Raw genomic sequence first — 27,779 nt, forward strand, 5'->3', positions numbered from 1 at the left:
TGAACTGCAAGGAAAGTATCTGATGAAGCTCCTAGGAATCCTCCCAGACAAGTGTGACTGCATCCACTTTGTTAGTGATCGATATGATGTCTATCCTGCTGAAAGGGGGAAGCATGGGCAGCTTCCTGCACACTTATTGTTGGTGGAATCTTTTGTGATCCTGGTCGCCCTGTCCTCTTGTCATTGGATTGTCAGGTTGAGCTTCCAGAACTTTCCTGTGAGAAACATGAGGAGGCAGAAACCAGGATGTTTGCTCACATTGCATACTAAGTACAAATTCTGCACCACAAACGGGCTGTAGTGGTTGCAACTGACACAGATGTGATCCTGATGTGCATGTACTACATCACACACATGGTCTACACAACTGCTGCCGGAGCTGTGGGTGAAGACGATGGATATCTTCCTATCTGTGCCATCACAGAAGCTCTGACAGGGAACTATAATGTTGCTGCTTCAGATCTTACATTCCTCAGCACCTACATACTTACCGGATGTGACACAGTGAGCTATCTGAGCTAAAGGCAGGCCTACACAACTGCTATTAAACACCTCCAAGACCTTCTGCCACTATGCAGGTACGGTGATCCTGAGGAAAGCCTGGATGTTCAGGAAAAGGGTATAACAACAGCACGGCGATACAAGGTGTCACTCTATGACAGGAGTGACTTTGATAGTACTCTAGATGCACTGTGAGCCCATCTCTTTGTGAGCATCAAAGGAGACATGAGTTGCCTTCGACCAACTGAAGATACCTTCAGTCTCCCTGCACCGGAGATGTTTAACTCATTCCCCGCCATTGACGAGTTATCTCGTCAATTATGAGTTAATATTTAACTAATTAATATGCCTTTCTGAACGAATTTCAAAATGAAAGTGTTACCGCTTTTATCCACTGGATGGCGCCAAAACCGAATTTATCAAAAACGGAAGTTAAAAAGAAGTAATGACTGATTTTAAATGCCTTTATGTTTGATAGTCATTCTGAGTCTGATATCTAACATAAATTCCTTTACAAAAACACAATTTTTTAAGCTTTTTCCTCAAAATGTCATTAGTTCTCGCAGCTAGCTGCGTTCTTCATCGACGCACGAGCCGAGTGATCCACCGCTAAGAGTTGTCAGTTTTTTCGGTTCACGCTCAGAGAGGCCGGTCGTCAAACGCCCTCTCCCCCGAGAGGGAGAGCGCGGAGGTGGGAAAATAAAGGGGGGTTGCCCCGGGCGGGCACCCCGGCCTCCCCGCCTGGGCGGGAGGTTGTATTTTTGAAGAGAAATATCCATATTTCAGTGGTTAAATTAAGTGGAAAAAGTAAATATATAATGAAACGTTTTTTCCCCATTTTGTTTGTTTGTTTGTTTATTGTTTGTTTGAAAGCAAAGGGTGTGTTCTTTAATTTGATATAATTTGTATGTTTATATATTTATAGAAGATAATTTTTCCTGCAAGGAATTTTGTGAAACTTTTGTTAAAATCACAAAAATGCAGGTGGGCAACTTTTCTCAAAAAGGCTGGCGGTGAATGAGTTAAGGATTGAACTTGCTCTTGAAGACACCCAGCTAGCAAAAAGTCGTCTATTGGACGTTGAGTAGACGTAAACCTTCAACGTCTAATTGTGGTCCACTGAAGGTCGAAAATGAAAATTGAAAAGACGTCATATTCGTCCATCTTTTCAACGTTGAAAACAGGTCGACCTTCAACGTCTAATTGTGGTCCAGTGAAGGTTGAAAATGAAAATTGAAAAGACGTCATATTCGTCCATCTTTTCAACGTTGAAAACAGGTCGACCTTCAACGTCTATTTTTGGTCCAGTGAAGGTTGAAAATGAAAATTGAAAAGACGTCATTTTCGTCCATCTTTTCAACGTTGAAAACAGGTTGACCGTCAATGTCTAATTTTGGTCAATTTAAGGTTGAAAATAAACATTGAAAAGACGTCGAAGTCGTCCAATTTTACAACGTTGAAAACAGGTCGACCGTCAATGTCTAATTTTGGCCCATTTAAGGTTGAAAATAAACATTGAAAAGATGTCAAATTACTCCAACTTTTCAACTTTGAAAACAGGTCCACATTACCATACCAAATAACATTTTAAAAAATGAAACAAAGCTTTAAAGGGTTATAACTTTAATGAATCCGCACATTTCAAATAATGCAAATTAAACAACAGATTTCACAGTCTGCAATAACGGTCCTGTAACCATCACAGTTCACTTTCCAAGAGTCAAAACAACTCTGACATCTAATGTACATTTTCTTTCTTAATTTTTGCGACCTCCACCCCCAGCTCTACCTGGAGCATGTTTAAGTGTCTCGGCCAAGGCAGCCCTAATTTCCACTTCTGTGGCAGTTTTACTCCACTTCATTACTGCAGCTGCAAAAGAAAATATATTAGATTGTGCATGAATAAACTACGTCTTACATCATTAAGGGCCCTACTACCCATTGTATTTACATTTTATCAATTAACAATTTCATGGATTTACATACCTTACTAACAGAAATACAATTGGTAAGCTAAGATATACAGGTGCTTCTCAAATTAGAATGTCATGAGAAAGCTATTTTCAGTAATTCAGCTTAAAGGGATAGTTCACTGTAATATTTTGAGAAATGATGGTAAACACACAGTTTACGGTACCCATTAAATTCCATCATATTTTTTATTCCTACTATGTAAGTCAATGGTCACTTACTGCTGTGTTTACCAACATTTCTCTATATATACACAACATGAGCATGAGTAAATGATGACAGAATTTTCATTTTAAAGTTAACTATCCCTTTAACAGGTGAAACTAATATATTATATAGATTCATTACATACAAAGTGAGATATTTCAAGCCTTTGGTAGAATTTGGATGATTATTGGCTTACAGCATATGAAACCCCCAGTTTTAAAATCTTAGAAAATGAGAATTTTACAAAAAAAAAGATTGTAAATATAGAAATGTTGGCCCTCTGAAAAGTATAATCATGCATATGTACTCAGCATTGGCGATTCCAGGATTTAATAAATGGGGGGACCCGAATGAATGAAACGAATCAATGTCATATAGTTTACATGATGAAATGTTAGAATATGATCTGTATGTCCTTCTAATGTTGAAAATACTGCTAGTCTCATACAGACAAACACACAGAATAACATTATAAATTACAATCCACTTTAAGTTGAATTCCTAAAATGAATTGACTTTTCCACTATTCTACTTTGAGAAGCACCTGTATAAACATGAAAAATGCAGTTACCTGTTACCACAGAGTAAAACACAGTATCCTGGATATGGCGTCATTTTAGTGCCACAATTATGCGCGCGCAAGATCATATTTTGAGCACATGAAACTGAATTTCGCACGCGCGTGAACCGAGATTGTAAAGAAATATTCGTCTCGCAAATATAAAAGTGCTTCGCGTGAACGAAACTGCTTGTCTGCGTGTATTCAAAGTGCTCCTCCTCTCGCGCAAAACACCAATTTGCTCGCTCTCCTACTACCTCTCTGCGCGCTCCAAGATCCTTCAGCTCACGCGCTCAAAACAACTAGGCATCAGCGGAGTCATCGTTACAGCCAATCAGAGATGAGACAGCTAAATTCCGATTGGCTGGCTTGACACCCAATCACAAGATAGCAAGTTCGCGTCTTCACACTCCATCACAGTAGTGGGCGGTATGACATATGAAGTCGGGTCGCCACCCGCCATTAAACCTTAAAGAGGAAGAACGCTGTATACACACACACAGCTATAAAATGGCCAACTCGCAACGACCACACGTAAGTATCTTGCTTTAAAATTGAAATTAAGTCCTGTAATTATTACGTTGTTTACCAGTGTTTCCCAAACACCCCATTTCAGTGGTGGTTCTTACTGTGCTGCAAATTACGGCATGTAATTATTTGAAACCGACAGCCGGTTTTGTAAGTTGAAATGACGTTTAAATCTATCAGTATTATAAAGATTTTTTTCTTTAGATGGAAACCTGTTTCCCCTTACAACTTTTAATTGAGTTGTTAAGGAGTGTGGAAGAACAGTGTAAACATTGTCAGAATCAAAAAGCTATTTATGTGGAACGTTATCTAACTAATAGAAAATAATGAATTCTGTAAGAAACAAAAACAGATAAACGCAAATATAAGAATAACTGAAAGTCTAAGGTGAGTGTATACACATACAATGTAACTTAATTTGACAAAAATTTTATGTAACCTCTGTCATGCAGGATATTCTGAGAGAGCAGTTTTTGGAGAGACTTCTGCAAAAATTACAGTCTGCCATAAACCAACAACCACTTAACCTCGATTACTTGCAGTTTATATGTCACCATGAGCTTGTTGTACTGGAATCATTTTCTGAGCAGATAGACATTCCTTCAGAAATTTTACAAGGATTGCGAAACCTTCATCACCTTGTCAGGTCTGAGATTGAGGCTACAGATGTGCCAATTATGGAAGTGGAAAGAGTGTGTGGTCCAGGTCCCGGATGTCCCAAAATTGTAATTGAGGAAGAGACGCTAAAAGATTTGCTGGATATACATCTACCTGTTTCTTGCATTGCCAGATGCCTTGGTGTTTCTAAAAGGACAGTTCACAGAAGAATGAAAGAATATGATCTTTCTGTCAAAGGAACATACAGTGCAATCACAGACCCTGAGCTGGATAATGTTATTTCAACTATCAAGTCTCAGATGCCAAATGCTGGTTACCGCATGGTTCAGGGACATCTGGTTTCAATGGGCCTTCGTGTTCAATGGTGGAGAATGATGGCATCCATGCATAGAGTTGATGCAATGGGTATCTTTTCAAGGATCACACAGCTGGGATGTGTAGTAAGAAGAAGCTATTCAGTGCGAGGGCCTCTTTCCTTGGTCCATATAGATACTAATCATAAACTGATCAGGTACAGAATATTGCTCAAATTTGTAGTGATTACAAATGGCCTAATGAAAGTCTTTGAGTGTAATGTATCTAGAACACTTAGAACATACTAAAACATACATTTATAGTCAATTACTGTAATATATTTAGCCTAATAATGATTTTACTCTTTCCTATTTATTCCATGTAGATACAGTGTTGTTGTATTTGGTGGAGTTGATGGCTACTCAAGGAAGGTAACTTTTACTTATTTGATTGCTGTTTTTATTTATTCATTATTTCAATTGTCAATTTGTCAAATTTTGTTAAAGTTTTATAATCAGTACAACTAGAACTCATTCTTAACATTATTGGCTAGTTAGAAATTATTAAATCAAAAGTAAAGGAACATTTTTGCTGATATCTATCATTTTATGTTCCAAAAAGAAAGAAATTGTATGGATTTGAAACAATTGTCTAACAAAGTCTGTCTAACATTGACATGATTAATTTGTTCTTATAATTTCAGATTATGTACCTGGATGCTGCTACAAACAATAAAGCCGCAACAACACTTGATTTTTTTTTAAAATCTGTACAGCTCCATGGCTTGCCATTAAGGTATTTTGCAGTTCTGAAACCGTTAAATGTATAAAGGGTTCTTGTAATACAAGATTTGCATTATTCACAAAATAGCATTAAAGGGATAGTTTATCAAAAAAATTGAAATTTTGTCATCATTTACTCACGCTTATGTTGTTCTAAAAATGTAGTTTTTTTTTAAATTGTGGTTGACACAAGTGAAGATATTTATTTTGATAAATGATGGTAAGCACACAGTTGATGGTACCCATTGACTTGCATAGTATTTGTTTTTCCTGCTAGGGAAGTCAGTGGGTACCATCAACTGTGTGCTATTGTTAACAGAATATCTTCAGTTCTGTTCATCAAAATAAAGTCAGTTATACAGGTATAGAACATGAAAGTGAGAAAAATTGACATTTTCACTTTTGGGTAAACTGTGGCTTTAATGAATTTATTTTCAATATACGCAAGTTATCTTTTGTGTCCATCCTTATTGTGTTTTAGGGTTAGAGGAGATCAGGGAGTGGAAAATGTTGATATTGCTCGTTACATGTTTTCCACACGTGGAACAGGCAGAGCAAGCTTTATTTCAGGCAAAAGTGTTCACAATCAAAGGTATTTTCCCCCGAAAACCAGTGGCATATGTGATTTTAGATTTGTATTAATGCCAGGAATTTTAAACAAATTCCTTGTCTTTTCAGGATAGAGCGCCTTTGGCGAGACGTCTGGGTTGCTGTCACAAGCAAATACTACAATGTTCTACACTCTCTTGAGGAGGATGGACTACTTGACATTTCAGACGTGGTACACCTCTTTGGGGTGCATTACATCTTTCTTCCACGAATTAAGGTAGACCTTAATTCCTTCATTGGAGGATGGAACAATCACCCTCTTCGGACAGAAGGAAATCTCACTCCTGATCAAATGTGGCATCTGGGAGATATACAAGATCTGGAAGAACAAGAAAGACTTCAGGTATCACCAAAAAATAAGTTTCTTTTAACTGTTGAGTTTGTTTTGGGTGACAATTTGTAGATTCCAAGTTAGAAAACATTAAGTAAACATATTTTATGAAGTAGTTAACATCTTAACTCATTTATTATTAGTATTAATTTATATTTTACTATGACTTTTTAGGATCTTCAAGACCCAGGAATAGATTGGGAAAGTGTTGTACTGCAGGAGGAGTCTACAGGTGCAGTTGTGGTCCCTGAAATAGAATGCCCCTTTGACGAGCAGGCCTTGAATGACTTACAGAGAGCAATTAATCCTCTTGCCTACTCTTCTTGTCATGGTCGTGACTTGTATGTCCAGTTTCTCAATAGATTAACTTGATAAAAAAACACTTACACACATACACTTGATTGATTTTTATTTTGTCCTTTTGTTTCATATTAACGAAATGTTGGTAAACACTTTTCACAATTTGTCATAAAACAATTAAATCTGTCTACAAACTTGTCAAGGCACATCAATGTGCAGTACAACAGAACACTTCCTTTAAAGGGATAGTTCACCCAAAAATAAAAATTGTCATCTCATGTTGTTATAAACCCGTATATTTTTTGTTCTGATGAACACAAAGGAATACAAACATTTCTTAAAATGTAACCAAACCATCCATGGACCCCATTAACTTCCATAGTAGGAAAAAAGAATACTATGGAAGTAAATGGGGACCACGAACGGTTTGGTTACAATCATTTCTCAAAAAAATCTTCCTTTGTATTTATCAGAACAAAGAAATGTATACGGGTTTGTATCAATATGAGTGTAAGTGAATGATGACAGAATTTGTATTTTTGAATTTGTATAATACAAATTCTGTCATCATTCACTTACACTCATATTGTTACAAACCCGTATACATTTCTTTGTTCTGATAAATACAATCCCTTTAATAGTAATTGTGCAAAAAACATCGTAAACTATTTAGTCTAACCCAGAATTTTTTGTGCCACAAGAGGCATGTTAAAATGCAACAATTTTATAGTGCAACAAAACTGTTATGGACATGTCAGTTGTGCAAATAAAACATTGTAAACCAGAGCTAGTCAACTGGCGGCCCGCGGGCCAAGTGCGGCCCGCCAATCATCTTTATCCGGCCCGCCGGTCACCTTTGGCCGTTTTTCAATCGGAAGGCTGCAGCCTCCGGAGGTCGCATATGCAGACTTCATTCGTCATCAAGTTTAAGTTAACTGATCATTACATTCACAAATCATAAGCATATTACAACAATTTACGATTAACTAAGAATAATAGTCAACTTTATAATTGTTAAATTCTGAAATTAGACTTAATGACGTATGCAAAATGCGACCTCCGGAGGCTGCAGCCTTATTGAGAAACGACCATAGTCTGATTTAAAATTCAGCGTGATTACTTTTACCTTTACACTGTACAAGACAACACAGAAAGGGGCTGTGTGGGGTGCCAACCATCTGCGGGTGCGTAATTATCTGATCCAATTCGAGCTTTGGATGCATTCAAGAAAATAACGTTATGCGACTCCACGCATGTGACGCGGCGACCGGAAGTGATGTATTTCAGTGTGTTCCAATCAAAACTGTGTGCAAAGTTAAAATTATTAATTATTTTTTGTTTTACTTTATCAGTAACATTTGAATACTTTAATTACTGGTAAGTAAATTATTAACTATACATATATTCGTAGATTAAAGGTTCTCTCCCATGACAGATTTACGATTAAACTACATTTTCGTTACGACTGCCACTAGGGGGCGAACTTCCGACATTTATATCTGTTTGTAATGTACAATGGAAAGGCTGTTTAGCCTATGTATCTATAAAATATTAAAAAAGAAAACATGTAGTGAAATTTTAGGCATTAGGAGAAGACTGGCTATATGTTGTGAATACTTGACATGTAACAATTAATGAAAGTAAACAGTTATAAACAAAATATGTTTAGGAGTGTTGATCTTTTACACTTTTACTATTAACATTTGGCTCTTACATGTTAAACTGCAATTGTTTTTAAATATTAATAAAGAAAATATGAGTTTTCAGTAATTAAAAGGCTTTTCATTTCAATTTTTTTTGAAAATGCATGTTTTTAATATGTTTTTTTCAAATATACTACAACAAAAGTAACAAAAATGACAACAACACATACACATATATGGTAAAAGTAAAAAAAATCAAAAGTAAAAATAGGTTTAAAGTTTGGCCCGCGTCATATTTACAATTTTAAAATCTGGCCCCCGAAGAAAAGTAGTTGAAGACCCCTGTTGTAAACCATTTAGTCTAACTCTTGACTTTTGCTGTACCACAAGAGGCATGTTAAAGTGCAACAATTGTATAGTGCGACAAAACCGTTATGAACAGTGCTAAAACTGAGTTGTGCCTTAAACTTTAAAAACACGCACTAAACTCTGAAGAATCCTCCTCAATATTTAACGGCATCACTCATGATTCGTTTAAATTCTTGGTAGGTGTTTAGATGTTTCACAGGGAATGTTATTGTGCAAGTGCAGGCACTAACAACTGGATAGCACACAGAGTGGTTGCCAAGTCTTTCCATACAATCGTGATCAAAAGTGCATGTAATTTTAAATTGTCTTTTTTCGTCAGGTAGGATGGGTATGTGGCACTGCCCTGTTATCCACTGGAGCACTGTTTGGAGTGAGAGGGGTTCGCCATCCCCTGGATTTGATTCTGCCTCAGCAATGGTAGCATCAACTTCAAATAGAAAAAAGGAGCAGAAAGAGAAACTTTAATAAAGAGATATTTAACAAAAGCAATGCAGTACGTAAGGTAGCGATGGGAGAAACAAAGCTTTTTGAATCAACTGAACCAATTCCTTCCAAAATTGATTCACTGTTTCCAAGCACTCGAAATGCGCAAATATGGCGCCATTTTCACCTGCTGGTGAAAACATTGTAAAAGCAACAAGATTTCAGTTCCAACATTTTACACTTTTTACACAATAATTGCAAAAATGTAACTAAAAGCATGTTAAAATGTATAAACTTAAAAAGGTGTAGCGGAGGATTTTCTCGAATTTTAGAAAAGAACCGCCTTCTCCACTTTTTTAAAAAAAGCAATTGCGCAACACTCCTGTTTGACAACTAGGAGGACCAATAGTCTTGATGATCCACCCAGAAAAAGAAAATCCTCCGCAATACCTTAAAGCCATAAAATAAAGTGTTTTCAGTGTAGAGCAAACAGATCATTAACACTCTAATTCCCCTTTTAATTATGCAAATGTTTGTCATTAAATCTGCCTATAAACAAAAAGTAGGCAAAATGGTAGCGTTATCGGTCTGAAGGATTAATGTTTTATGAACCATATTGGACACTGGTCATTTTTTATCAAGGCACCCTATTGGTGAACCATCAGATTTTCTAAACGTTTTGAAACCGTCATGACGTAATGAAGCCTTGTTTGCTAAAATCACGTGACTTGGCCATTTCGAAACACTTTCAAAACCATTGAATCAAACAAATATTTCTTAAATGTTTTGAGGTCACTTCGAAATCGACCATTAACTAACTTAAAGGGATAGTTCACCCAAAAATGAAAATTCTGTCATCATTCACTTACGCTCGTATTGTTACAAACCCGCATAAATGTCTTTGTTCTGAGGAACACAAGTGAATATATTTTGAGAAGTGTTTGTAACCAAACCGTTCGTGGACCCCATTTACTTCTATAGTAGGAATAATATTACTATGGTAGTAAATGGGGTCCACAAACAGTTTGTTTACTATCATTCCTCAAAATATCTTCCTTTGTGTTCATTAGAACAAAGAAATATACAGGTTTGTAACAACATGAGAGCGAGTGAATGATGACAGAATTTTTATTTTTGGGTGAACGATCCCTTTAAGGTCATTCTGTTAAAAAAAGCACAGCAAAACAGACAAGACACTTGAATAGAAATGCGTTTTGAAATTTACCTTCAATCTCCTGGAGGAAGTCCTGAAAGAAGTTAATAACCTTCCTCTCACTTCTTTCCTTAGATGTTCCTTTTTCACTAAATAGTGGTTTACAGCTCATCATCATAAAATCAGCATCAGGCTACAAAACAACAAAAACGGTATTTTAAGTTCTGTATAGAGATAAGGTACAGAAAACACTACCAGAAGAATTAAAACTAAAATATAAAAAAAAACATACTTTAGTGATGTTTCCTGGCACAAACAGTTCTCTGAATATTTCAGTGTTGGCACCCATCTGATCTACCAGGCCATACAATCTCATGCCATTCTGCAGTTGCTGCAATATGGGAATCAGTCTGGTTGTGGAGTGCAACACAACAGCCCTTCAAAAGAAAAATACCATGTTAAGTTGCACCCCCCACACACATACAACAAGTCATGTAAAACATCTTACCTAATTATGCTTGCTTTCTGTTCAAGCTTAATCAGGTTAGTGTACCCACAACTAACAATTTCATCAGTAAAAACCATTAGAGATTCTGTATCGGCAGCATCTTCAACCTGCAAATATCAACAGTTTACAAAGATGGTTAGGATTTATGTTAAATATGTTTTACACCCAACAAACACTCAGTTCAAATGTCATCTTACCTTAGAGATGAGAAGAGATGATTCTAAATCCATTACATCCTCCTTGCTCAGACTACTGAAGTCAACTTTTCCTGAACAGAGAAAGTTGTAGCACCACTCCCTCAGAAAAGCAGGAGCAGGCCCCCCTTGTGCAAGACTAACTGCAAATATTTCCCCAACGATTCTGTTTTCAAAAGAACATCCCAATGAATTTTTTTAATGAAATTATATTACTCTTTTGTACATGGCATCAAATTAAGTATAATTAACCCACCTAAAATTATCATCATCAAGATCAGTTAAGGAATACTTTGGATTTTTCCCTTGGTCCCCTGTTCCCTCAAAGAATCGATTTTCAATGCCTGAAATCATGTCTTAAAGAGCAAATGCCTTTTGTTAATTGGTTCTTGTTATATCAGGTTAAAAAGTAAAAAAAAAACAAACTAACCAGTCAAAAACTCCCTTCTCAGAGCCCCCGTGTCAATGCCTGACTCTCCTATATAAACCACCTTGAGCAGACTAACAGGAGATGCCATTTTCTTTCTTTTCCATTGAATAATTCCTCTTTCTGGAAGGCCCTCTCTGTCAACACATACCTTGAATTCTGTTGTTGTGTCAACCTGGTTTTTAAGGAAAACCAGAACATCTTCAAGGCTGCAAAACAGAAGATTCATTAATATGCAATGTAAATTAAAAAAAGATCTGTAATGTGTATGGTGACTTTCCCAGTAGTAAATGGTGTAATTTGATTAGCAGCTAACCATTTACCTTTTGGGTGTACATGAAGGTGTCTGAGCAGTAAAATCTTCATCACTGCAAGTTGATAAAGCTGCAACTCCACATGCACTACATGGATTCAAACACAAGAATGCAATTGCAAACAAATTTAAATAAAAGACAAATGTAGTAAAACAGAATACAAATTACCTCTCTCCACAGAAACTGGCATGAATTGTGATATCCTTTTTTGGAAATTCATTGTAGCATATTGGACAAGCCACCTAAATTTTTCACCATAAGAAAGTACAATTTTACAATAACAAACTTGAACACTGGGCCAAAGAGAGAATCTTTTATCATCTTTAATATTATTATTAATATGCTAGGCTTACCTTACTCTGGTCCTCCACTATACATACATCTTCAGAGGTCTGTAGTGTTTAAAGACAATAGTTATAACTTGATGGGTATATACGTTCTAAAAAGGTAGTGGCAACCCTGTCAAAACTCCTTTGCTTCCATTCACATTCATTTAACTAATCATATTTTTGTGTGCCATTTCTATTCAATTTCAATTCAATTTTATTAATATAGCGCTTTTCACAATAGTTAATTGTTTCTAATGCAAAGTGTAAATGATAGTGTGACTGAAAGAGTGATAGATGGGCAAAGGCAGATGGATAAAGTTGATATATGGGTGGCATATGACTGACAGAATAATAGACAAGAAAGAAGATGGAGAGAACATAGCTCATAAAAGTATATAAAGCAACAGAGATGCACCACTGTTACTCTGCACTTGCACAAGGTTAAGTGCAGATGTTACTTTAGTTGTTCTCACCTGATCCTCAGGATCATCAGCATCCCCAGGATCCTCATCTGAAGACAATTTACCTAGGCATGTTTTAATGTGCACTGCCAACATCTGCAGAGGCATCGCCTCATTACATTGATAACATGTTGTCTTCGGCATCTTTGAGAAGTGTGGTGAATCAGGAGCCAGTGGAGAGGTGTCTAATGACTCTTGCAATGGCACAATATAGAATATGGCTTTCCCACCAGATGATACAGCTCGCAGAGCTTTTGTTGAATATCCCTCTGCTTCTGGAGGGATTACAACAAGCTTGCGTCTACCACTACCACCTTTGAAAACAAAAAAGCAGAATTATAGTTTGGCAGGTGAATACAGTGTAAGACTAGCCAAAGTCTTGCACACCTGTTGCTTTGTTTAAGAGCCAGCCCCCACAAAGGCCCTCCATCTTTGGAAAAGTTTCCTTCAGGATTCTTGAGATCTTAAATAGAAAAAAGTTAAGCAATCAGTGAAATGGAGACAGAACAACATTATACAAGATTAGCTGTTAATGTGTTAATATGGGGTAATGAATTTAGTCGTTAATGGCAGACTGCATGATGTTAAACAGAAACTGGCGTAAAGATTTGTGCATAAAGAGTTGTGTGTACAGCTACCTAATTAACAAGCTGGATACTTGTTTATTATTATGTACATATACTTAGTGATGGTCGTTTTCAAAGCACTGCTTCATGAGGCTTCGAAACATACGAATCTTTTGTTTCGAATCAGTGGTTCGGGGCGTGTTTCAAACTGGCCAAAGTCACGTGATTTTAGCAAACGAGGCTTCATCACGTCATAATTGTTTTGAAACGTTTCGAAAATCCGATGGTTCACCACTAGGGGGAGTTGATCACATGACCAGTCTCTAATATGTTTCGGTGAACTCGGGTCAGTTTTATTATAAAAGTTCATAAAACATTTATCCTTCTGACTAATAATGATGCCATTTTGTCTATTTATTTTTTATAGACAGATTTAATGACAAAAATGTGCATAATTAAAAGGGTAGTTAGTTTTAATGATTTGTTTGCCCTAAATAAAACTAAAAACACAGAATACACTTTTAACTATGTCTTAATTAAGTTAAATAATTTTTTTAACATATTTTAATAAAAATCTTGCTATTATTTTGTAAAAAAAAAGTGTAAAATGTTTGGCCATAACTGCTTTACACTATTTTGACCAGCAGGGGTCGCCAGCGTGTGTGGTGTTTCGAACTGCTTCGAAAAACTGAACCAATTTTCGAAGCAATTGGTTCAATTGATTCGAAGCTTCGAAAAGCTTTGTTTCTCCCATCACTACATATACTCACTTGACGCGGTGGGATATTATTGTTACCCTGTTGATTTGCCATGGCTTTTAAGTTATGTATTTGAGTTTGAAGAGCATGTGGCGTTCTTCTTCTTTAGGGTTTAATGGCGGGTGGCGACCCGACTTCATATGTCATACCGCCCCCTACTGTGATGGAGTGTGAAGATGCCGAACTTGCTATCTTGTGATTGGGTGTCAAGCCAGCCAATCGGAATTTAGCTGTCTCATCTCTGATTGGCTGTAACGATTACACCGCTGATGCCTAGTTGTTTTGAGCGCGTGAGCTGAAGGATCTTAGAGCGCGCAGAGAGGTAGTAGGAGAGCGAGCAAATTGGTGTTTTGCGCGAGAGGAGGAGCACTTTGAATACACGCAGACAAGCAGTTTCGTTCGCGCGAAGCACTTTTATATTTGCGAGACGAATATTTCTTCACAATCTCGGTTCACGCGCGTGCGAAATTCAGTTTCATGTGCTCAAAATATGATCTTGCGCGCTCATAATTGTGGCACTAAAATGACGCCATACCTGGAAGGCTTTTTTCTCACTACGACCCTGCCCCTTCATGTTGAAAGCAGCAATTAGGCTATTGGTGAAAAGCCTGAGAAAACATGTAGAAAATCATAGTGAGTGAGGTCAATGCCTACATTCTACATTCCTATGCTTGCATTATTCCTAATGAGTCATCTCTTTCTGCATTTTTACTGTTTTTATGTGCTAAGAGGAGGGTAAACATAACAGGCAATGAGTAAAAATTTTACTGCATAATTACATTCTATATTCTGAGCATGTGACAGTTGATTAATACCTGTCCATTACTTTATGGACGCAGTCTTTGTTACTCCTCCCTCCCACCTTTGAGAGCTGGGACACCTGTACAGGACACATGAAAAGCACCTCAATACATTATGAATAAACCAATGGTGTTGGAAATATACAGACTGTTGCCAGACTGAGCTTAAATGAGAACTAGTCATGTTGACTCATCCATACAATAACACATTCTATAAAGCTGTGTGCATGTTAACAGATGCTGCGAAAAGCATACTTTTTGCACAATAGGCCTATTTCACAATATGGCGGCCGAGACCGGATGTAGGTAAAACGCATTTCCGGTGAAAGCTATTCCGGTGAAAGCCTTTCGAAAACAATGGCGGAGACTAAAAGTAGTCAGTCTTGTTGCGTGCCTTTGTGCTTAAATTCTAAAAAAAAACAACCCTACTTGTCCTTTCACAGCTTTCCGAGCGATGAAATAGCTAAAAAGCGTTGGATTTGGGCAATTCGAAGAGATGAGGGAGCATCATTTACAGTGAGAAGGGGCAGCAGTTTTGTGTGTGCTATGCACTTCACAGAGAATGAAGTCCGCGTCCACCCCGAGTCTGGTCGCAAATACCTTACTCCACAGGCTGTGCCTTCCAGGTTTTCTTGGAACAACTGGGGAGATGTTAAATCACGCCAGACACGGACGGCAAAAAGAGGTGTTTGTAGTGAGCAGGAGGAAGCAGATGTTGAAATGGAGAGTGTTGATACTGCGCTGCTGGTGCACGACTACGATAGCCGTGCTCCCCCGGGTGAGTAATTTAGCTGACTTAGCATGCTGTTAGCTAAATAACTAAAATAAAACCGTAGTTACTTGTCAATTAAATAGTATATATAATAAAATTGTATAGTCTCGGTTACATGTGTACAATTACGATCGCAGTTATGCTAACACTGGAGCATGTCAGCAAAGTGAATTAAATTATTCGCGGGGTCTCAGGTGAAAAAATACTATAGTAATTTGTAGTAAATACTATAGTGTTTTTGACCCATACTATAGTAATGTACTTGAATTAATTTGTTGTGGTAATTTAATAGTTGCTGTGATAACATAACAACTATAGTAATATAAACGAAGTACTTCATCCAATACTGTACTACATTGTCTACAACAGGGTATATTATACTAGTATAAACTAAAGTATCCTAGAGTATTTATTACAGTTTATCAGTACACTATAGTTAATACAGAGTATGTTGTAGCAATCATTAACAAAGTGTTGTAAATACTATAATATACAGTATACTACAATTTACTATAGTATGGTTTAAAAACACTATAGTATTTCCTGTAATACTTTTTCACCTGCAGATTTATGACCGTTAAAGGGATAGTTCACCTTAAATTGAAAATTCTTTTATTTGCTTATCCTCATGTTGTTCTAAACCTGTATGAATTTCTTTTTTCTGATGAACACAAAAGATGATATTTTGAGAAATGATGGTAAACACACAGCAGATAGTGTCCATTGACTTCCATTGTAGGGAAAAAATTTGGAAGTATTGTGATAAATGACTATGAAAATATTTTGATAAATGATGGTAATCACACTGTTGACGGTACCTATTAAATTCCATCATATTTTTTGTTCCTACTATGGATGTCAATGGTCACTTACTGATGTGTGTTTACCATCTTGTTGTTTAACGTTACATGAAAGTGTACAGAAATTAGCAAAGACCATTGAAGTTATTAATAAATGTACAACAATGGTGACAATATAATAATCAACCTCCATAAAACACAGCAAATTTACATTTTTAATTATGGTGTGTGAGAATATTTGGGTGAAAAAAAAGAACTTGTAGTTATATTTTCACTATTATATTACTGCATAAACCGGTAATAGTAACTTAACCCTTTTTTAAATAAAGTTTTTTGTTTCTCTTAAATTAGGTGCTCTTGATGAGGCGCTGGAAAAAATAAAGGAGCTGGAGGAACTGGTGACAAGCCTTACCATCTCTCGAGCTTTGCTGGAAAAATGGTGTGTGTCTGATGAAGACTTCAGATACTTTACAAGATTCCCAAACAAAAACATATTTTTTGTTTTCTGGAGATCGATTGAGCCCTCTGCATCCAGGATTGTATACTGGTCCAAAGCCAAGCGGATTGGAATTTCAACGGTACAGAAAGAGGTTGTGAAGGCAAGCCCTCAGCGCAAGATGCAGCTCATTGATGAGTTTTTCATGTTTTGTTTGCGAGTTGCTGTCGGCCTTAGAGAGAGAGTTTTGGCCGAGATTTTTCAAGTGAGCACTTCTACAGTGAGTCGCATTACCATCACATGGTCAAACTACCTGTACCTTGTGTTGGGTTCGGTTCCAATATGGATGTCCCGGGACCAGGTGAGGCGAACAATGCCTGTAAAGTTCCAGCAGTACTGCCCAAATGTGAGGGTCATTATTGACTGCACAGAGTTCAGATGTGAGAGCCCAGAGGCAATTACCCTCCACTCTGAAACCTTTTCAACCTACAAGAGCTATACCACCTTCAAAGCTTTAATTGGAGTGGCACCCTGTGGTGCAATCACATTTGCATCCAAGTTATTTACTGGCTCTATCTCTGACAAGGAGTTGACAAGGCAGTCAGGGATTTTGAACTTACTGGAGCCAGGTGACGAGGTTATGGCAGATAAGGGCTTCCTCATTGGAAAGTTTCTGGAGGATGTTAAGGCAAAATTAATCATCCCCCTTTCAAGCACAGAGACCAGTTTAGCAGAGAGGAAACTGAGAGAACCCAGGCCATTGCCAGACTTCGCATCCTTGTTGAACGTGCAATTAGACGAGTAAAAGAGTACCACATTTGGGATTCTCCAATTCCCCTCACTTTAGCAGGCACTGTTAATCAGATGTGGTCTTGCTGTTGCATGATGGCAAATTACCAGGGTCCTTTAGATCTGGAAGGTGAGATACAATACTGGACAGAGTGAACACCTACTTACCCGTCATTTACATCTCCTCCTCACCAACAGCCAGTAACATCGGCCCAGCTCCTCCTGCTCACCAGCCAGTAACATCGGCCCAGCTCCTCCTGCTCACCAGCCAGTAACATCGGCCCAGCTCCTCCTGCTCACCAGCCAGTAACATCGGCCCAGCTCCTCCTGCTCACCAGCCAGTAACATCGGCCCAGCTCCTCCTGCTCACCAGCCAGTAACATCGGCCCAGCTCCTCCTGCTCACCAGCCAGTAACATCGGCCCAGCTCCTCCTGCTCACCAGCCAGTAACATCGGCCCAGCTCCTCCTGCTCACCAGCCAGTAACATCGGCCACCACCTCATTATCAGCCAGTTACATCGGTCCACCACCTCATCATCAGCTAGTAACATCGATCTTTTTAACATTGAAGTTTTTTTTATTACCGCAAGACTTTTCAGTCAACCTTGCTATGTAAGTAATAGTGATAATTTTCCATCTTCTCTTTATTTTGTATTTTGGTCAATATTCTTATTAATTGTGGTCACATAGAATTCAGCATTAATGTATCACCTACACACATTTTTTCTTCATTTATTTTAACAGAACCAGAGAAGACCTTGTCCTGAGCTAGCTGAATTTGTGACACTGTGGTGCATTTTCTGGTAAGTTTGTTTTGTTACCCTATTTAGACAGGGTCAATATCATTAACTTTTGCTGGATTTAATATTGGAAAAACGAAAACCTCGTTTTTTGTTGTTGCCGTTTTAATCAATATATCGGTTTTTCTATTTTAACAAGTAAACCAGTAACAACAGAACACATCTCATCAACAGCCAGTAACATTGGCTCACCACCTCATCAACAGCCAGTAACATTGGCTCACCACCTCATCAACAGCCAGTAACATTGGCTCACCACCTCATCAACAGCCAGAAACATCAGCCACCATCTCATCAACAGCCAGTAAGATATTGCATTTAGGTCAATATTCTTATTACTTGTGGTCACACAGAACTTCGCATTAATGTAATGCACCTACACACATTTTATAACACACATTATCTCTTCATTTACTTAAACAGAACCAGAGAAGACCTTGTACTGAGCCAGCCTACTTATTTTCTGGTAAGCTTGTATGTGTTGCACTATTCAGACAGGGTCAATGTCATTAACTTTTGATTGTTTTTTGTTGTTGTTTTAATCAATATTAATGGAATAGTCTACCCTTTTGCCATATTAAACTATGTTATTACTTCAACTTAGACGAATTAATACATATCTATCTTTTTTCAATGCGTGCACTGTACAGCGCGTCGTGAATGTGTTAGCATTTAGCCTAGACCCATTCATTCCTATGGTACCAAACAGGGAAGCCACCAAACACTTCCGTGTTTTCCCTATTTAAAGACTGTTACATGATAAGTTATACCAGTAAGTATGGTGCCACAAAATAAAACTTTTTTTTGGTACCATAGGAATGAATGGGGCTAGGCTAAATGCTAACACATTCACAACATGCTGTACAGTGCACGCATTGAAAAAAGATAGGTATGTATTAATTCATCTAGGTTGAGGTAATAACATAGTTTAATATGGCAAAAGGGTAGACTATTCCTTTAATGCTCAGTTTTAACATGTAAACTGTGTTCTATGACATTGCTTAGTTTAAAAAATGAAGATTTTATTAACACCTAACAATTTTTAATCTAAATTGAATATTAACAAATTATATAAAAAATCCTTGGCTACTACCATAAACGATGAAATGAACCGTGACCACTCAACTGATTGTACTTCCTAACATAACCAGATATAACCATTTAACTATATTAATAATTCACCTTTTCTTGCCTATTTTCTCCCTAGCAAAGCATGAATGTATGTTCCAAAGTAGAATTCATCAGCTTTAGCCTTGATTTCTTGGATCAGCACATCATCTCTCCACACTCTTTCTACTGTAAAGTCACCCCTAGTATCTGTAACCACATCACACCAAGCTAAGCCAGTGACCATCAGCTGACCCTGAACTTGCCAGTGGTAGGTGTGTTTTCTTTTTAGTTTTGGTTGTCCCCCAACAAACTCAATGTGTGATGCTTCTCCAATGTGATCCACATCAGGGCATTTAACTTCTACCAAGCCATAGGGAGGTTCTTCATTGGGGTCCACCACTTTGCCATCTGGACTGGCACCAAGATGTGGAGCATGGGGGTGGATGACGAGACCGCATGGGAAAACGTTTACATCAAAGGTGGCAGCATAGCGACGAAGAACCTCTGGCTCAAGTTCCAGTCCTCTTCGCATTGCCTTGGTCTGGGGGGCACCTTTAATGATTCGTCCAGCAAGTGTCTTCGCAGTGGCTTCCGATCTCACATGTGATGCTTCATGAAACTTGCTTGCTGTAAGCCGCAGACGGCGCATGCTTACCCAGAGGGGGCTTTTGGACTGGTCTCGTGTTCCCTCTTCAATGATCCTTGCCATTTCAGGTGTCACCTCCAAACTCTCCATATGCATGAGTTCAGCCCAGCTGCCGGGAACAAAATTGTATTCAGGAATTGTGTATTGTGGGACAGGTAATGGGGGGAACTGTGGAGCATTTGGTTGAGTAACCACATCTTTTGGCAGCACAGCAGGACACTGGTAAGAAAGCAGTGAACCTTTGGGGACCTCTCCAAATTTTGATGACACCATTGTTACAGCAGACATCCCATCAACAATCTTGGCTATCAGTGGTTGTGGCCGAAGAGAAATGAGGGATGCTGCTCCAGCAAGGACATCATTGTCAGGCAAAGGTCCTAAAACACAATGTTCATGCATCAGCGTGTTAAGTGTCACCTTATTTAAAGACGTTTTTTTAGTGTTTGGAGATTACCTCCAAATGCCCTATACAGTGTTGACTGGACACTGCTCCTGCCACTGCCAGAGGCTTTTGGCTTGCGCACCACAAGCTCATCCACTGGTTCAGGAGTTATGCCCTGACAAACATTACATATACAGTTTCATAAGAATGTAACCTTATTTGCACATTAGGCACTATACATTTTTTATTACTGTTGATTTACTATTTAGTACAGCTTTATGATTAAGTGATGATTTATTAAATGTGTTTGAAAAATGAGTTGTTGTCTTATTTTATTATATTTTACCTGTGTGCGGGGCCTGTGCCAGGACTGCTCCTTGCTTGTGCACGCAATGGCAGCTGGAACCGTCTTGATGCCTAACGTACTAAAATGTGCTGTCTGATAAAGCAATGCAACCAGATGGTTGCACAAACTTCTTCCAGCAGCACATGAGCATGTATATGCTGTCAGTTCAGGTGGGGTGATGGTTTCAAGTGTGATCTGAAGAATGTGATAGAAAGACCTTCATGTATTTTACATATTTATTTGTTTTGCTGTTCATTTAAGTACACTGAACCATTTTACTCCCAACAGTACAATGTGTATTTTTAGCTAAATTTTATATTTATAGTTCTACTTGTACAATATTAAAATTTTTAGTCCAATTCCATGTAAAGATTTGCATTTTTGCATTGACCCAGTCTAGTCAACGTTTGCTGCCATCTACTGGGGAAGAACACTAAAAATAACATATTTCATACTTACAATGACATCATTCTAATTTATTTATTTACTTATTTTGTGTGTACATTTATAGTATCAACTTTTTACTATAATTTTAAATGCCCTAAACAATGCACAAGGGTTACAATGACCATTATAGTGTAAAAGCTATGTTATGTTAATGGTAACTGCAGTTGGTGCTGTTATTACAAAACTGTCCCAAAATCTGTTTATCAGAAAACAAACCATTCATTATTACATCCAGTAACTTATTATTTACCTCAAGCTGATGTGGTTCCTCTCGCTTTCGTAACGACCTATAACACCTGGCCCTAATAACAATTTTCCCTGAAATAATGTTTGTGACTGAACACACACAAATACACAGTTAACAAGTTTTTTAAATTATTTTTTATTAAGAACACTTTTAATCATCCATAAAACAACATCTGATCGTTCAACCATGATAACTGCATAGCATAATACCTACCTTGATAATCAAAAATAAATTGCTCAAAAAAAAATTTGTACCCTTTATCTAATTTTGACCTTCTTACCTCTCCCTGAAAACTATCAACAAAACGGACAACATCTGCTATTCTTACTTTAGGTAAATTATTTAATGTCTGAGAAAAAACGAGCTGTTGGCGGTCCATTATGATTATGATAATGAATTAATGAATGAATGAATGAGATCCTAGCCGGCGACGGCGCGACCGGAAATGCGTTTTACCTACATCCGGTCTCGGCCGCCATATTGTGAAATAGGCCTATGTAGATATTTTAGACTTTTTGGAGACTTGGAGGTCTAGTCTTTTTCACACAGTTTAGTCCAACTTCTGTAGAAATCATACCCTTTGTTCCCAGAGGTTGCGGTCCTTGAGACGTGCCTCTTCTTCAGCAAAATCCTCTAAGGTTTCTAGCCTAGCAACATGGACAGAAGAATTCAGCGGCTCATAGTGCCTTCCGACTCTTTTTATCTCATCCAGAAGCTCAACTAGCTTTCCAAGCACTGACTTCTGATAAATCATCCAATATTATACCACGGCCTGTATACATACTCGAGTCTGATTGGCTTGAAGGTGTGCATTAAAACCGTTTAATGCACAGGTAGTTCCAGTCAGTTTTATTACAGTTCGAAATTAATCCGCTACTATACACATTGGTTACCATAGTAACACAGTTAAACTTGCGTGAGAATTCTCTACACTTGAGTGAGAGATGTTTATTTAGGTAGGCTAAATGGATGAATTTTGCATATCATTTAATTTGTATGGTGAATATGGCAATTTTGAGAAATCGGCAGGCACACAATGAAACGCAGACTTGGAGAAGACGTTGAATGGCAAAAAGCAGCACAAAGAATTAACACCGCCAGAGCTAAATAAGATCAGTGAGAGAGAGAGAGTGCGTGGGCAAGTTACCTGTGTGCATCTCTTCTTTAAAGTCTAATGACAAAGATGAGGTCAATCGGAAAAAGACAACTAAATGGCCAGTTAACCTTTTCAGTGACTTTTTGCGCCAAAGACAGAACAATCGTGATTTCGAGATCTACTCTGCTTCTCTTTTAATGAGACATTGCGGGAGTTTTATGGCTTAGTTTTATACCGCTGGATACGAATACAGTGAGTGTTGCAAGTTTGATGTGTCTCAGAGCAGGTATAAACCATCACATTACAAAATACAACATCATAAGTGATAAAGACTTAAGTCAAGCAGTTAGGGTGGCCATTCGTGCCAGTTCCGCCAGACACGTCCCGAACATGTTTTCGGTTCAAGTAGCGTTGCTCGACCGCATACGTCATCGAGTATCTCACATTTCAGGTAAAAATACATTAAAAAATTAAGATTTATTTATTTTAAGACATACAATCATTGTAGTTTCATTCTTGCCTTGGAATGTAACAGTTGCTTCTCTGAAATTGAACCCGAATAATTAACCTTGATGACGTATGTGGTCGACCAACGCACGACTTCCAGAGAACGCACCCGAAAACATGTTCGGGATGTGTCCGGCGGAACTGGCACTAATGGCCACCCTACAAGCAATGCCGTCAGAGGTACACTGAATAAAGGCAAAGGTCTGTTAAAAATATGAAGCTGTTAACATCAGTTACAGCTTTAACTTGTTTTTAACTTGGCAAATAACCATGGTATAAGCGGGATAATCCACGGCTAGCCATTAGGGGTGGCACGGTTCATGAAAAAAATCCGAACCGTTCGGTTCGCTTGTCTCGGTTCGGAGCATGTGTGTGTCGTACGGTTCATGGCATGCGCAATGTATGTAGCCTCGTGCCCTGTATGTGACCCCAGATAGCGTGTTTCCCTTTCACGAATAGCGCGAAAGAAGAGGTGACTGGTGTGGAGAGTGAGTGCTGCCGGTCATGTTACGTGTAGAAATGGCAAGAGGAAAGAGAAAAAGAAGTCTGCCCGGAGTTGGAGGATGCCCCAGCGTCGTATAAGTTTGGTGTGTGGAAACATTTTTTATTTCATGTTACCTATGATGACAGCGGGAATAAAACAATAGATACAGCCACACGCGCGACAACTTTCTCTCCGACCATTTATCTAATCTGAGGTAATGAACACTGTTTTACGTCTTTTCGTATTCAGCGCTATTTTTAGCCTTTCGTTGATAAAACGAAAGCGGCTGATTCCGCGTAGTTTCATTTTGCTAGCGTGTGAAAGTTGCGCGATCTTATTTCATAAACTGCCCCTTAAAGTAATCAGGACAGAAATGGTCAAAAGTGGACAAAAGAGACGGATTTAAATATTACAGGTGTAAACGTTATGTTTCTCTCTCGCCCACATATACTCTGCAGTATTTAAGCAGCCTCTCAGTGATAAATCTTAAAGCTACACTGAAGTTGGCATTTTGATAAATGCAAGTTATCTTTGTGTGCTAAAAATGCAAACAAAGTTCATGTAGATGGCAATACACATTCTCTTTTTTGCCAAATAAATGAAAAGCATGTTGAAATCATCAATGTCTTCCCTCTCGCTGTGTCAAAATCTCGCCTGGCTTTCCTCAGGGATGTTCCCAATAATGTGCTTAAAGTCAAATTCAATTTGTGCATGATTACATGATATAACTTTTTTTAATACTGTATCCTAAATTATGGATAATTAATACATTAATAAGATAATAAATTTCTGGAGTGTTAAAAAAATAACAACAAGAACAGTACTGAACCGAGAACCGTGACCATAGAACCGTGATACGAACCGAACCGAGGGTTTTGTGAACCGTGCCACCCCTACTAGCCATGCATAAAAGGATTTTAATGCACGACGTAGAGGCAAAGAACCACCCGACGCAAAGCTGGTGGCTAGCCGTGGATGATCCCTTACATAAATATTGACCATGGACTTACTAGCTTGAGACATGGGGAATAAGCCTCTCTCGAACTGTGATGGAATTTGAACTCCACGCTGAGGTGTGCGAGAATGCCTAGATCAGCATTGAAGCTTATTAAAATTGTTTTTAAAGACAGCTGCTCCTGCAATAATGTCAATAAGTGAGGTAGTAAAATTGACAACTATAAGGAATGCAACTGATCATGGACTCACTGGATGAGGATGCCCGACCTTCTCTGCTCCTGGAGTGTGATGGATTTCGAGCTCCATGCTGAGGTGTGCGAGAACGCCTAGATCCTGAAAAATTAAAAACAGCATTGAAGCTTATTAAAATTGTTTTTAAAGACAGCTGCTCCTGCAATAATGTCAATAAGTGAGGTAGTAAAATTGACAACTATAAGGAATGCAACTGATCATGGACTCACTGGATGAGGATGCCTGACCCTCTCTGCTCCTGGAGTGTGATGGCTTTCAAGCTCCATGCTGAGGTGTGCGAGAATGCCTAGATCCTGAAAAATTAAAAACAGCATTGAAGCTTATTAAAATTGTTTTTAAAGACAGCTGCTCCTGCAATAATGTCAATAAGTGAGGTAGTAAAATTGACAACTATAAGGAATGCAACTGATCATGGACTCACTGGATGAGGATGCCTGACCCTCTCTGCTCCTGGAGTGTGATGGCTTTCAAGCTCCATGCTGAGGTGTGCGAGAATGCCTAGATCCTGAAAAATTAAAAACAGCATTGAAGCTTATTAAAATTGTTTTTAAAGACAGCTGCTCCTGCAATAATGTCAATAAGTGAGGTAGTAAAATTGACAACTATAAGGAATGCAACTGATCATGGACTCACTGGATGAGGATGCCCGACCTTCTCTGCTCCCGGAGTGTGATGGCTTTCGAGCTCCACGCTGAGGTGTGCAAGAACCCATAGATCCTAAAAAAATTATTACATAAAAAATAGCATTGAAGCTCATTGAAATAGATTTTAAAGACAGCTATCCTTTTTAAAGACTCACTGGATGAGGACGCTCGACTTTTTCTGCTCCCGGACTGTGATGGGTTTTGAACTCCATGCTGAGGTGTGCTATAATGCCTAGACCCTTAACCAAAAAAACAACAAATAAAAACCAACTCCGTTGAAGCTCAATGAAATTGTTTTTTTGCTCCTGCAATAATGTCAATAAGTGAGGTAGGAGAATTGACAACTATGAAGAATGCTATTGATCATGGACAAGAAAAAAAATTTACTAGCCAATTTAAAAAAAAAAAATTACTGACTTACTGCCTGACTCTGGACTAAATGCTTCCGATGATTTAGACCTTGTGGGTGAAGGGTGAGGCGTTGGTCGAGAACACACAGAAACTGAAAAAGGAACAGGAATGGTTGAAATATTTTGTTTTGAACCCAGACTTAAAAATACTTTATATTCCATTTGCATTGTGAGCAAGTAGAATAAATAAAAACATGAAATTACTGTCTGAACATGCAGGACTCTCTGATTGTCTAATGGTGGTGTTAGCCAGTTCTGGGGGTGCAGGTAACTCGATCAGCATTGCATTTTGTCCTGTGGTTGTTAAAAGAAATTCCAAAACCAGAAGCAGTAAAGCAACTTAAATGACAGAAAAACTCATATTGCCAACCATTCCCTGAAGTTTAATGACTGAATTATATAATTGGACCAGCCCAGCTATTTCACTCACCCTTATGTGAGAGCTTTGGCGGAGGAACTGGAAGCAACACTGTATCCTCTAGACAAGAACATGCACAATGAAATTAATCACAGTAAGATAACAATGGATACCAATACGGTTTACACAAACAACTTAAACTGTACTCACCCCTTTTCTTGTCTGGCAAGGACTCCTCCTCCTCAGGAGACAAATCTGACCCTGCCAATATTATATTAGTCACTTATGATATGGGATTGTTTACATCATACGCTCATTGTTTAATGCATGTCCTTAGATAGGACCAAATAAATTACCTTGAACATAATCTTCAAATGTCCTTCTTTTCTTCATTCTCTTTTGACTGACTGTGTCCTCCTCTTCGGTTTGAGCTGAGGTGTAATTATATTTTTCACACTCCAGTCGGCTTACTAAAAATCAAGAATTGAATACGTAATACTCAATGGGACGCGTTAACGCTGACGCCCCGTGTGAATGCGCCGTCACGCTGTACATGACGCGCCGCGCCGCTGCTCGCCGGAGCTTGCGTCGGCTCTCATTGAAAGTGAATGACTTCCGGCCACTTTGACGCTCTCGACGGTGGTGGTATGAATGCACAGTAACGGCGCATTCACACGGGGCGTCAGCGTTAACGCTTCCCATTCACTTTTAATGGGTGACGTCATGCGTTGCCGAACTGAATTGTGGATCCGTCGGCGCCGCGTCAGTGCCGTTGCTTGCGGCAGAAGTTGAACAATTCTCAACTTTTCAAGCGGCAACGCGTGCGGCAGCCAATCAAATCGCCCTATGCAAATTACCTAGTGCAGACGCTAGCCAATTACGTTTAAGCAATAGACGGAGAATAGAGGACCATGGAAGAAAGATTAATTGTTGCGGTGGGTAATCACCCGGTCTTATATGACCAATCTTTATTTACTTACCGGGACTCAAACCGGAGGGATCAAGCCTGGAAAGAGGTAGCAGAGGCAGTTGGTGAATCTGGTGTGTATTGTGTCCGTGTACTTGCTATTTATTGCCTAGTTTTACCTCAGACGTCAACCATGGGGGATTTAAATTGACACGATCTCATAGCAAAATCCCAAATAAAATATTAATTTAGATTTTATACAAAAATTTTGTGATTTACATTTACGTGGCAGGTGAATTTGACCATTTATGTTAAAGCATAGGCACTTTCTGTATTATATAATATGAGTTTATTTTATGTTTATTTTATGTACGGTATGTATGTATGTATGTACACACACACACACACACATATATATATATACACACACACACACACACACACATTTATATATATATATATATGTATATATATATATATATATATATATTAGGGGTGTAACGGTACGTGTATTCGAACCGGACCGTTTCGGTTCAGGGCTTTCGGCACGGTGCACACGTGCACCGAATGGCCGAATGCATTTTGTGTGCGCCTGTGCGGAACATAATACGTGCGTTTCCGCACGAACATATTAAGTGGCGGAAGTCTCCGCGTTCAGCGCAAGTCTTCTGTCAAACAGATAACATAATTCGGCCCGCAGAAAGATTTTTATTTACTTAGTTGTATATTCGTTTGATTATTGAT

At 38.4% G+C, this 27,779-nt stretch overlaps 5 protein-coding genes across 5 annotated transcripts; 2 read left to right on the forward strand and 3 right to left on the reverse strand.

Moving 5' to 3' along the window:
- Positions 1 to 2,107: 2,107 nt before the first annotated feature.
- On the reverse strand, positions 2,108 to 26,727 carry LOC141369103 (uncharacterized). The gene is made up of 14 exons (XM_073874674.1): positions 26,682 to 26,727; positions 26,485 to 26,598; positions 26,339 to 26,389; positions 26,201 to 26,248; positions 25,975 to 26,064; positions 25,782 to 25,862; positions 25,516 to 25,599; positions 25,350 to 25,433; positions 24,926 to 25,221; positions 21,998 to 22,067; positions 14,661 to 14,725; positions 14,381 to 14,453; positions 3,251 to 3,278; positions 2,108 to 2,371 (listed from the first exon to the last, which is right to left on the reverse strand). The coding sequence occupies exons 1-9, from the start codon at positions 26,725 to 26,727 to the stop codon at positions 25,184 to 25,186; spliced, it is 636 nt and encodes a 211-aa protein (XP_073730775.1). The 3' UTR covers positions 2,108 to 2,371; positions 3,251 to 3,278; positions 14,381 to 14,453; positions 14,661 to 14,725; positions 21,998 to 22,067; positions 24,926 to 25,183.
- On the forward strand, positions 3,378 to 7,239 carry LOC141368919 (uncharacterized). Its single transcript, XM_073873751.1, has 7 exons — positions 3,378 to 3,772; positions 4,219 to 4,895; positions 5,064 to 5,109; positions 5,382 to 5,473; positions 5,942 to 6,052; positions 6,139 to 6,412; positions 6,575 to 7,239. The coding sequence occupies exons 1-7, from the start codon at positions 3,677 to 3,679 to the stop codon at positions 6,770 to 6,772; spliced, it is 1,494 nt and encodes a 497-aa protein (XP_073729852.1). The 5' UTR covers positions 3,378 to 3,676; the 3' UTR covers positions 6,773 to 7,239.
- LOC141369114 (G2/M phase-specific E3 ubiquitin-protein ligase-like) lies at positions 8,695 to 11,456 on the reverse strand. Its single transcript, XM_073874685.1, has 6 exons — positions 11,247 to 11,456; positions 10,994 to 11,156; positions 10,797 to 10,903; positions 10,581 to 10,725; positions 10,361 to 10,481; positions 8,695 to 9,139 (listed from the first exon to the last, which is right to left on the reverse strand). Exons 1-6 carry the CDS (start codon positions 11,342 to 11,344, stop codon positions 8,847 to 8,849), a joined length of 927 nt encoding a protein of 308 aa, XP_073730786.1. The 5' UTR covers positions 11,345 to 11,456; the 3' UTR covers positions 8,695 to 8,846.
- Positions 11,416 to 13,023, reverse strand: LOC141369115 (uncharacterized). Its single transcript, XM_073874686.1, has 6 exons — positions 12,909 to 13,023; positions 12,534 to 12,835; positions 12,085 to 12,123; positions 11,900 to 11,973; positions 11,741 to 11,818; positions 11,416 to 11,626 (listed from the first exon to the last, which is right to left on the reverse strand). The coding sequence occupies exons 1-6, from the start codon at positions 12,949 to 12,951 to the stop codon at positions 11,416 to 11,418; spliced, it is 747 nt and encodes a 248-aa protein (XP_073730787.1). The 5' UTR covers positions 12,952 to 13,023.
- LOC141368920 (uncharacterized) lies at positions 14,919 to 18,054 on the forward strand. Its single transcript, XM_073873752.1, has 2 exons — positions 14,919 to 15,423; positions 16,569 to 18,054. Exons 1-2 carry the CDS (start codon positions 15,003 to 15,005, stop codon positions 17,456 to 17,458), a joined length of 1,311 nt encoding a protein of 436 aa, XP_073729853.1. The 5' UTR covers positions 14,919 to 15,002; the 3' UTR covers positions 17,459 to 18,054.
- Positions 26,728 to 27,779: the final 1,052 nt, after the last annotated feature.

Source organism: Misgurnus anguillicaudatus, chromosome 12 (genome assembly GCF_027580225.2).
Source record: "Misgurnus anguillicaudatus chromosome 12, ASM2758022v2, whole genome shotgun sequence".
NCBI classification, from domain to species: Eukaryota; Metazoa; Chordata; class Actinopteri; order Cypriniformes; family Cobitidae; genus Misgurnus; species Misgurnus anguillicaudatus.

Coding starts and splice junctions, on each gene's coding strand:
- LOC141368919 (XM_073873751.1), top strand. CDS start 3,677: ATGAAGTCGGGTCGCCACCCGCCATTAAACCTTAAAGAGGAAGAACGC. Junction 5,474..5,941: donor CTCCATGGCTTGCCATTAAG/GTATTTTGCAGT, acceptor ATTGTGTTTTAG/GGTTAGAGGAGATCAGGGAG. Junction 6,413..6,574: donor AAGAACAAGAAAGACTTCAG/GTATCACCAAAA, acceptor ATGACTTTTTAG/GATCTTCAAGACCCAGGAAT.
- LOC141369114 (XM_073874685.1), bottom strand. CDS start 11,344: ATGATTTCAGGCATTGAAAATCGATTCTTTGAGGGAACAGGGGACCAA. Junction 10,726..10,796: donor CAGAAAGCAAGCATAATTAG/GTAAGATGTTTT, acceptor TTTCTTTTGAAG/GGCTGTTGTGTTGCACTCCA. Junction 9,140..10,360: donor CTTCCTCCAGGAGATTGAAG/GTAAATTTCAAA, acceptor TTCTATTTGAAG/TTGATGCTACCATTGCTGAG.
- LOC141369115 (XM_073874686.1), bottom strand. CDS start 12,951: ATGGAGGGCCTTTGTGGGGGCTGGCTCTTAAACAAAGCAACAG. Junction 12,124..12,533: donor CTGATGATCCTGAGGATCAG/GTGAGAACAACT, acceptor TAAACACTACAG/ACCTCTGAAGATGTATGTAT. Junction 11,819..11,899: donor GCCAGTTTCTGTGGAGAGAG/GTAATTTGTATT, acceptor GAATCCATGTAG/TGCATGTGGAGTTGCAGCTT.
- LOC141368920 (XM_073873752.1), top strand. CDS start 15,003: ATGGCGGAGACTAAAAGTAGTCAGTCTTGTTGCGTGCCTTTGTGCTTA. Junction 15,424..16,568: donor CGATAGCCGTGCTCCCCCGG/GTGAGTAATTTA, acceptor CTCTTAAATTAG/GTGCTCTTGATGAGGCGCTG.
- LOC141369103 (XM_073874674.1), bottom strand. CDS start 26,727: ATGAGAGCCGACGCAAGCTCCGGCGAGCAGCGGCGCGGCGCGTCAT. Junction 25,600..25,781: donor ATTTAGTCCAGAGTCAGGCA/GTAAGTCAGTAA, acceptor TTTTTGGTTAAG/GGTCTAGGCATTATAGCACA. Junction 25,222..25,349: donor AGGTCGGGCATCCTCATCCA/GTGAGTCCATGA, acceptor TTAATTTTTCAG/GATCTAGGCATTCTCGCACA.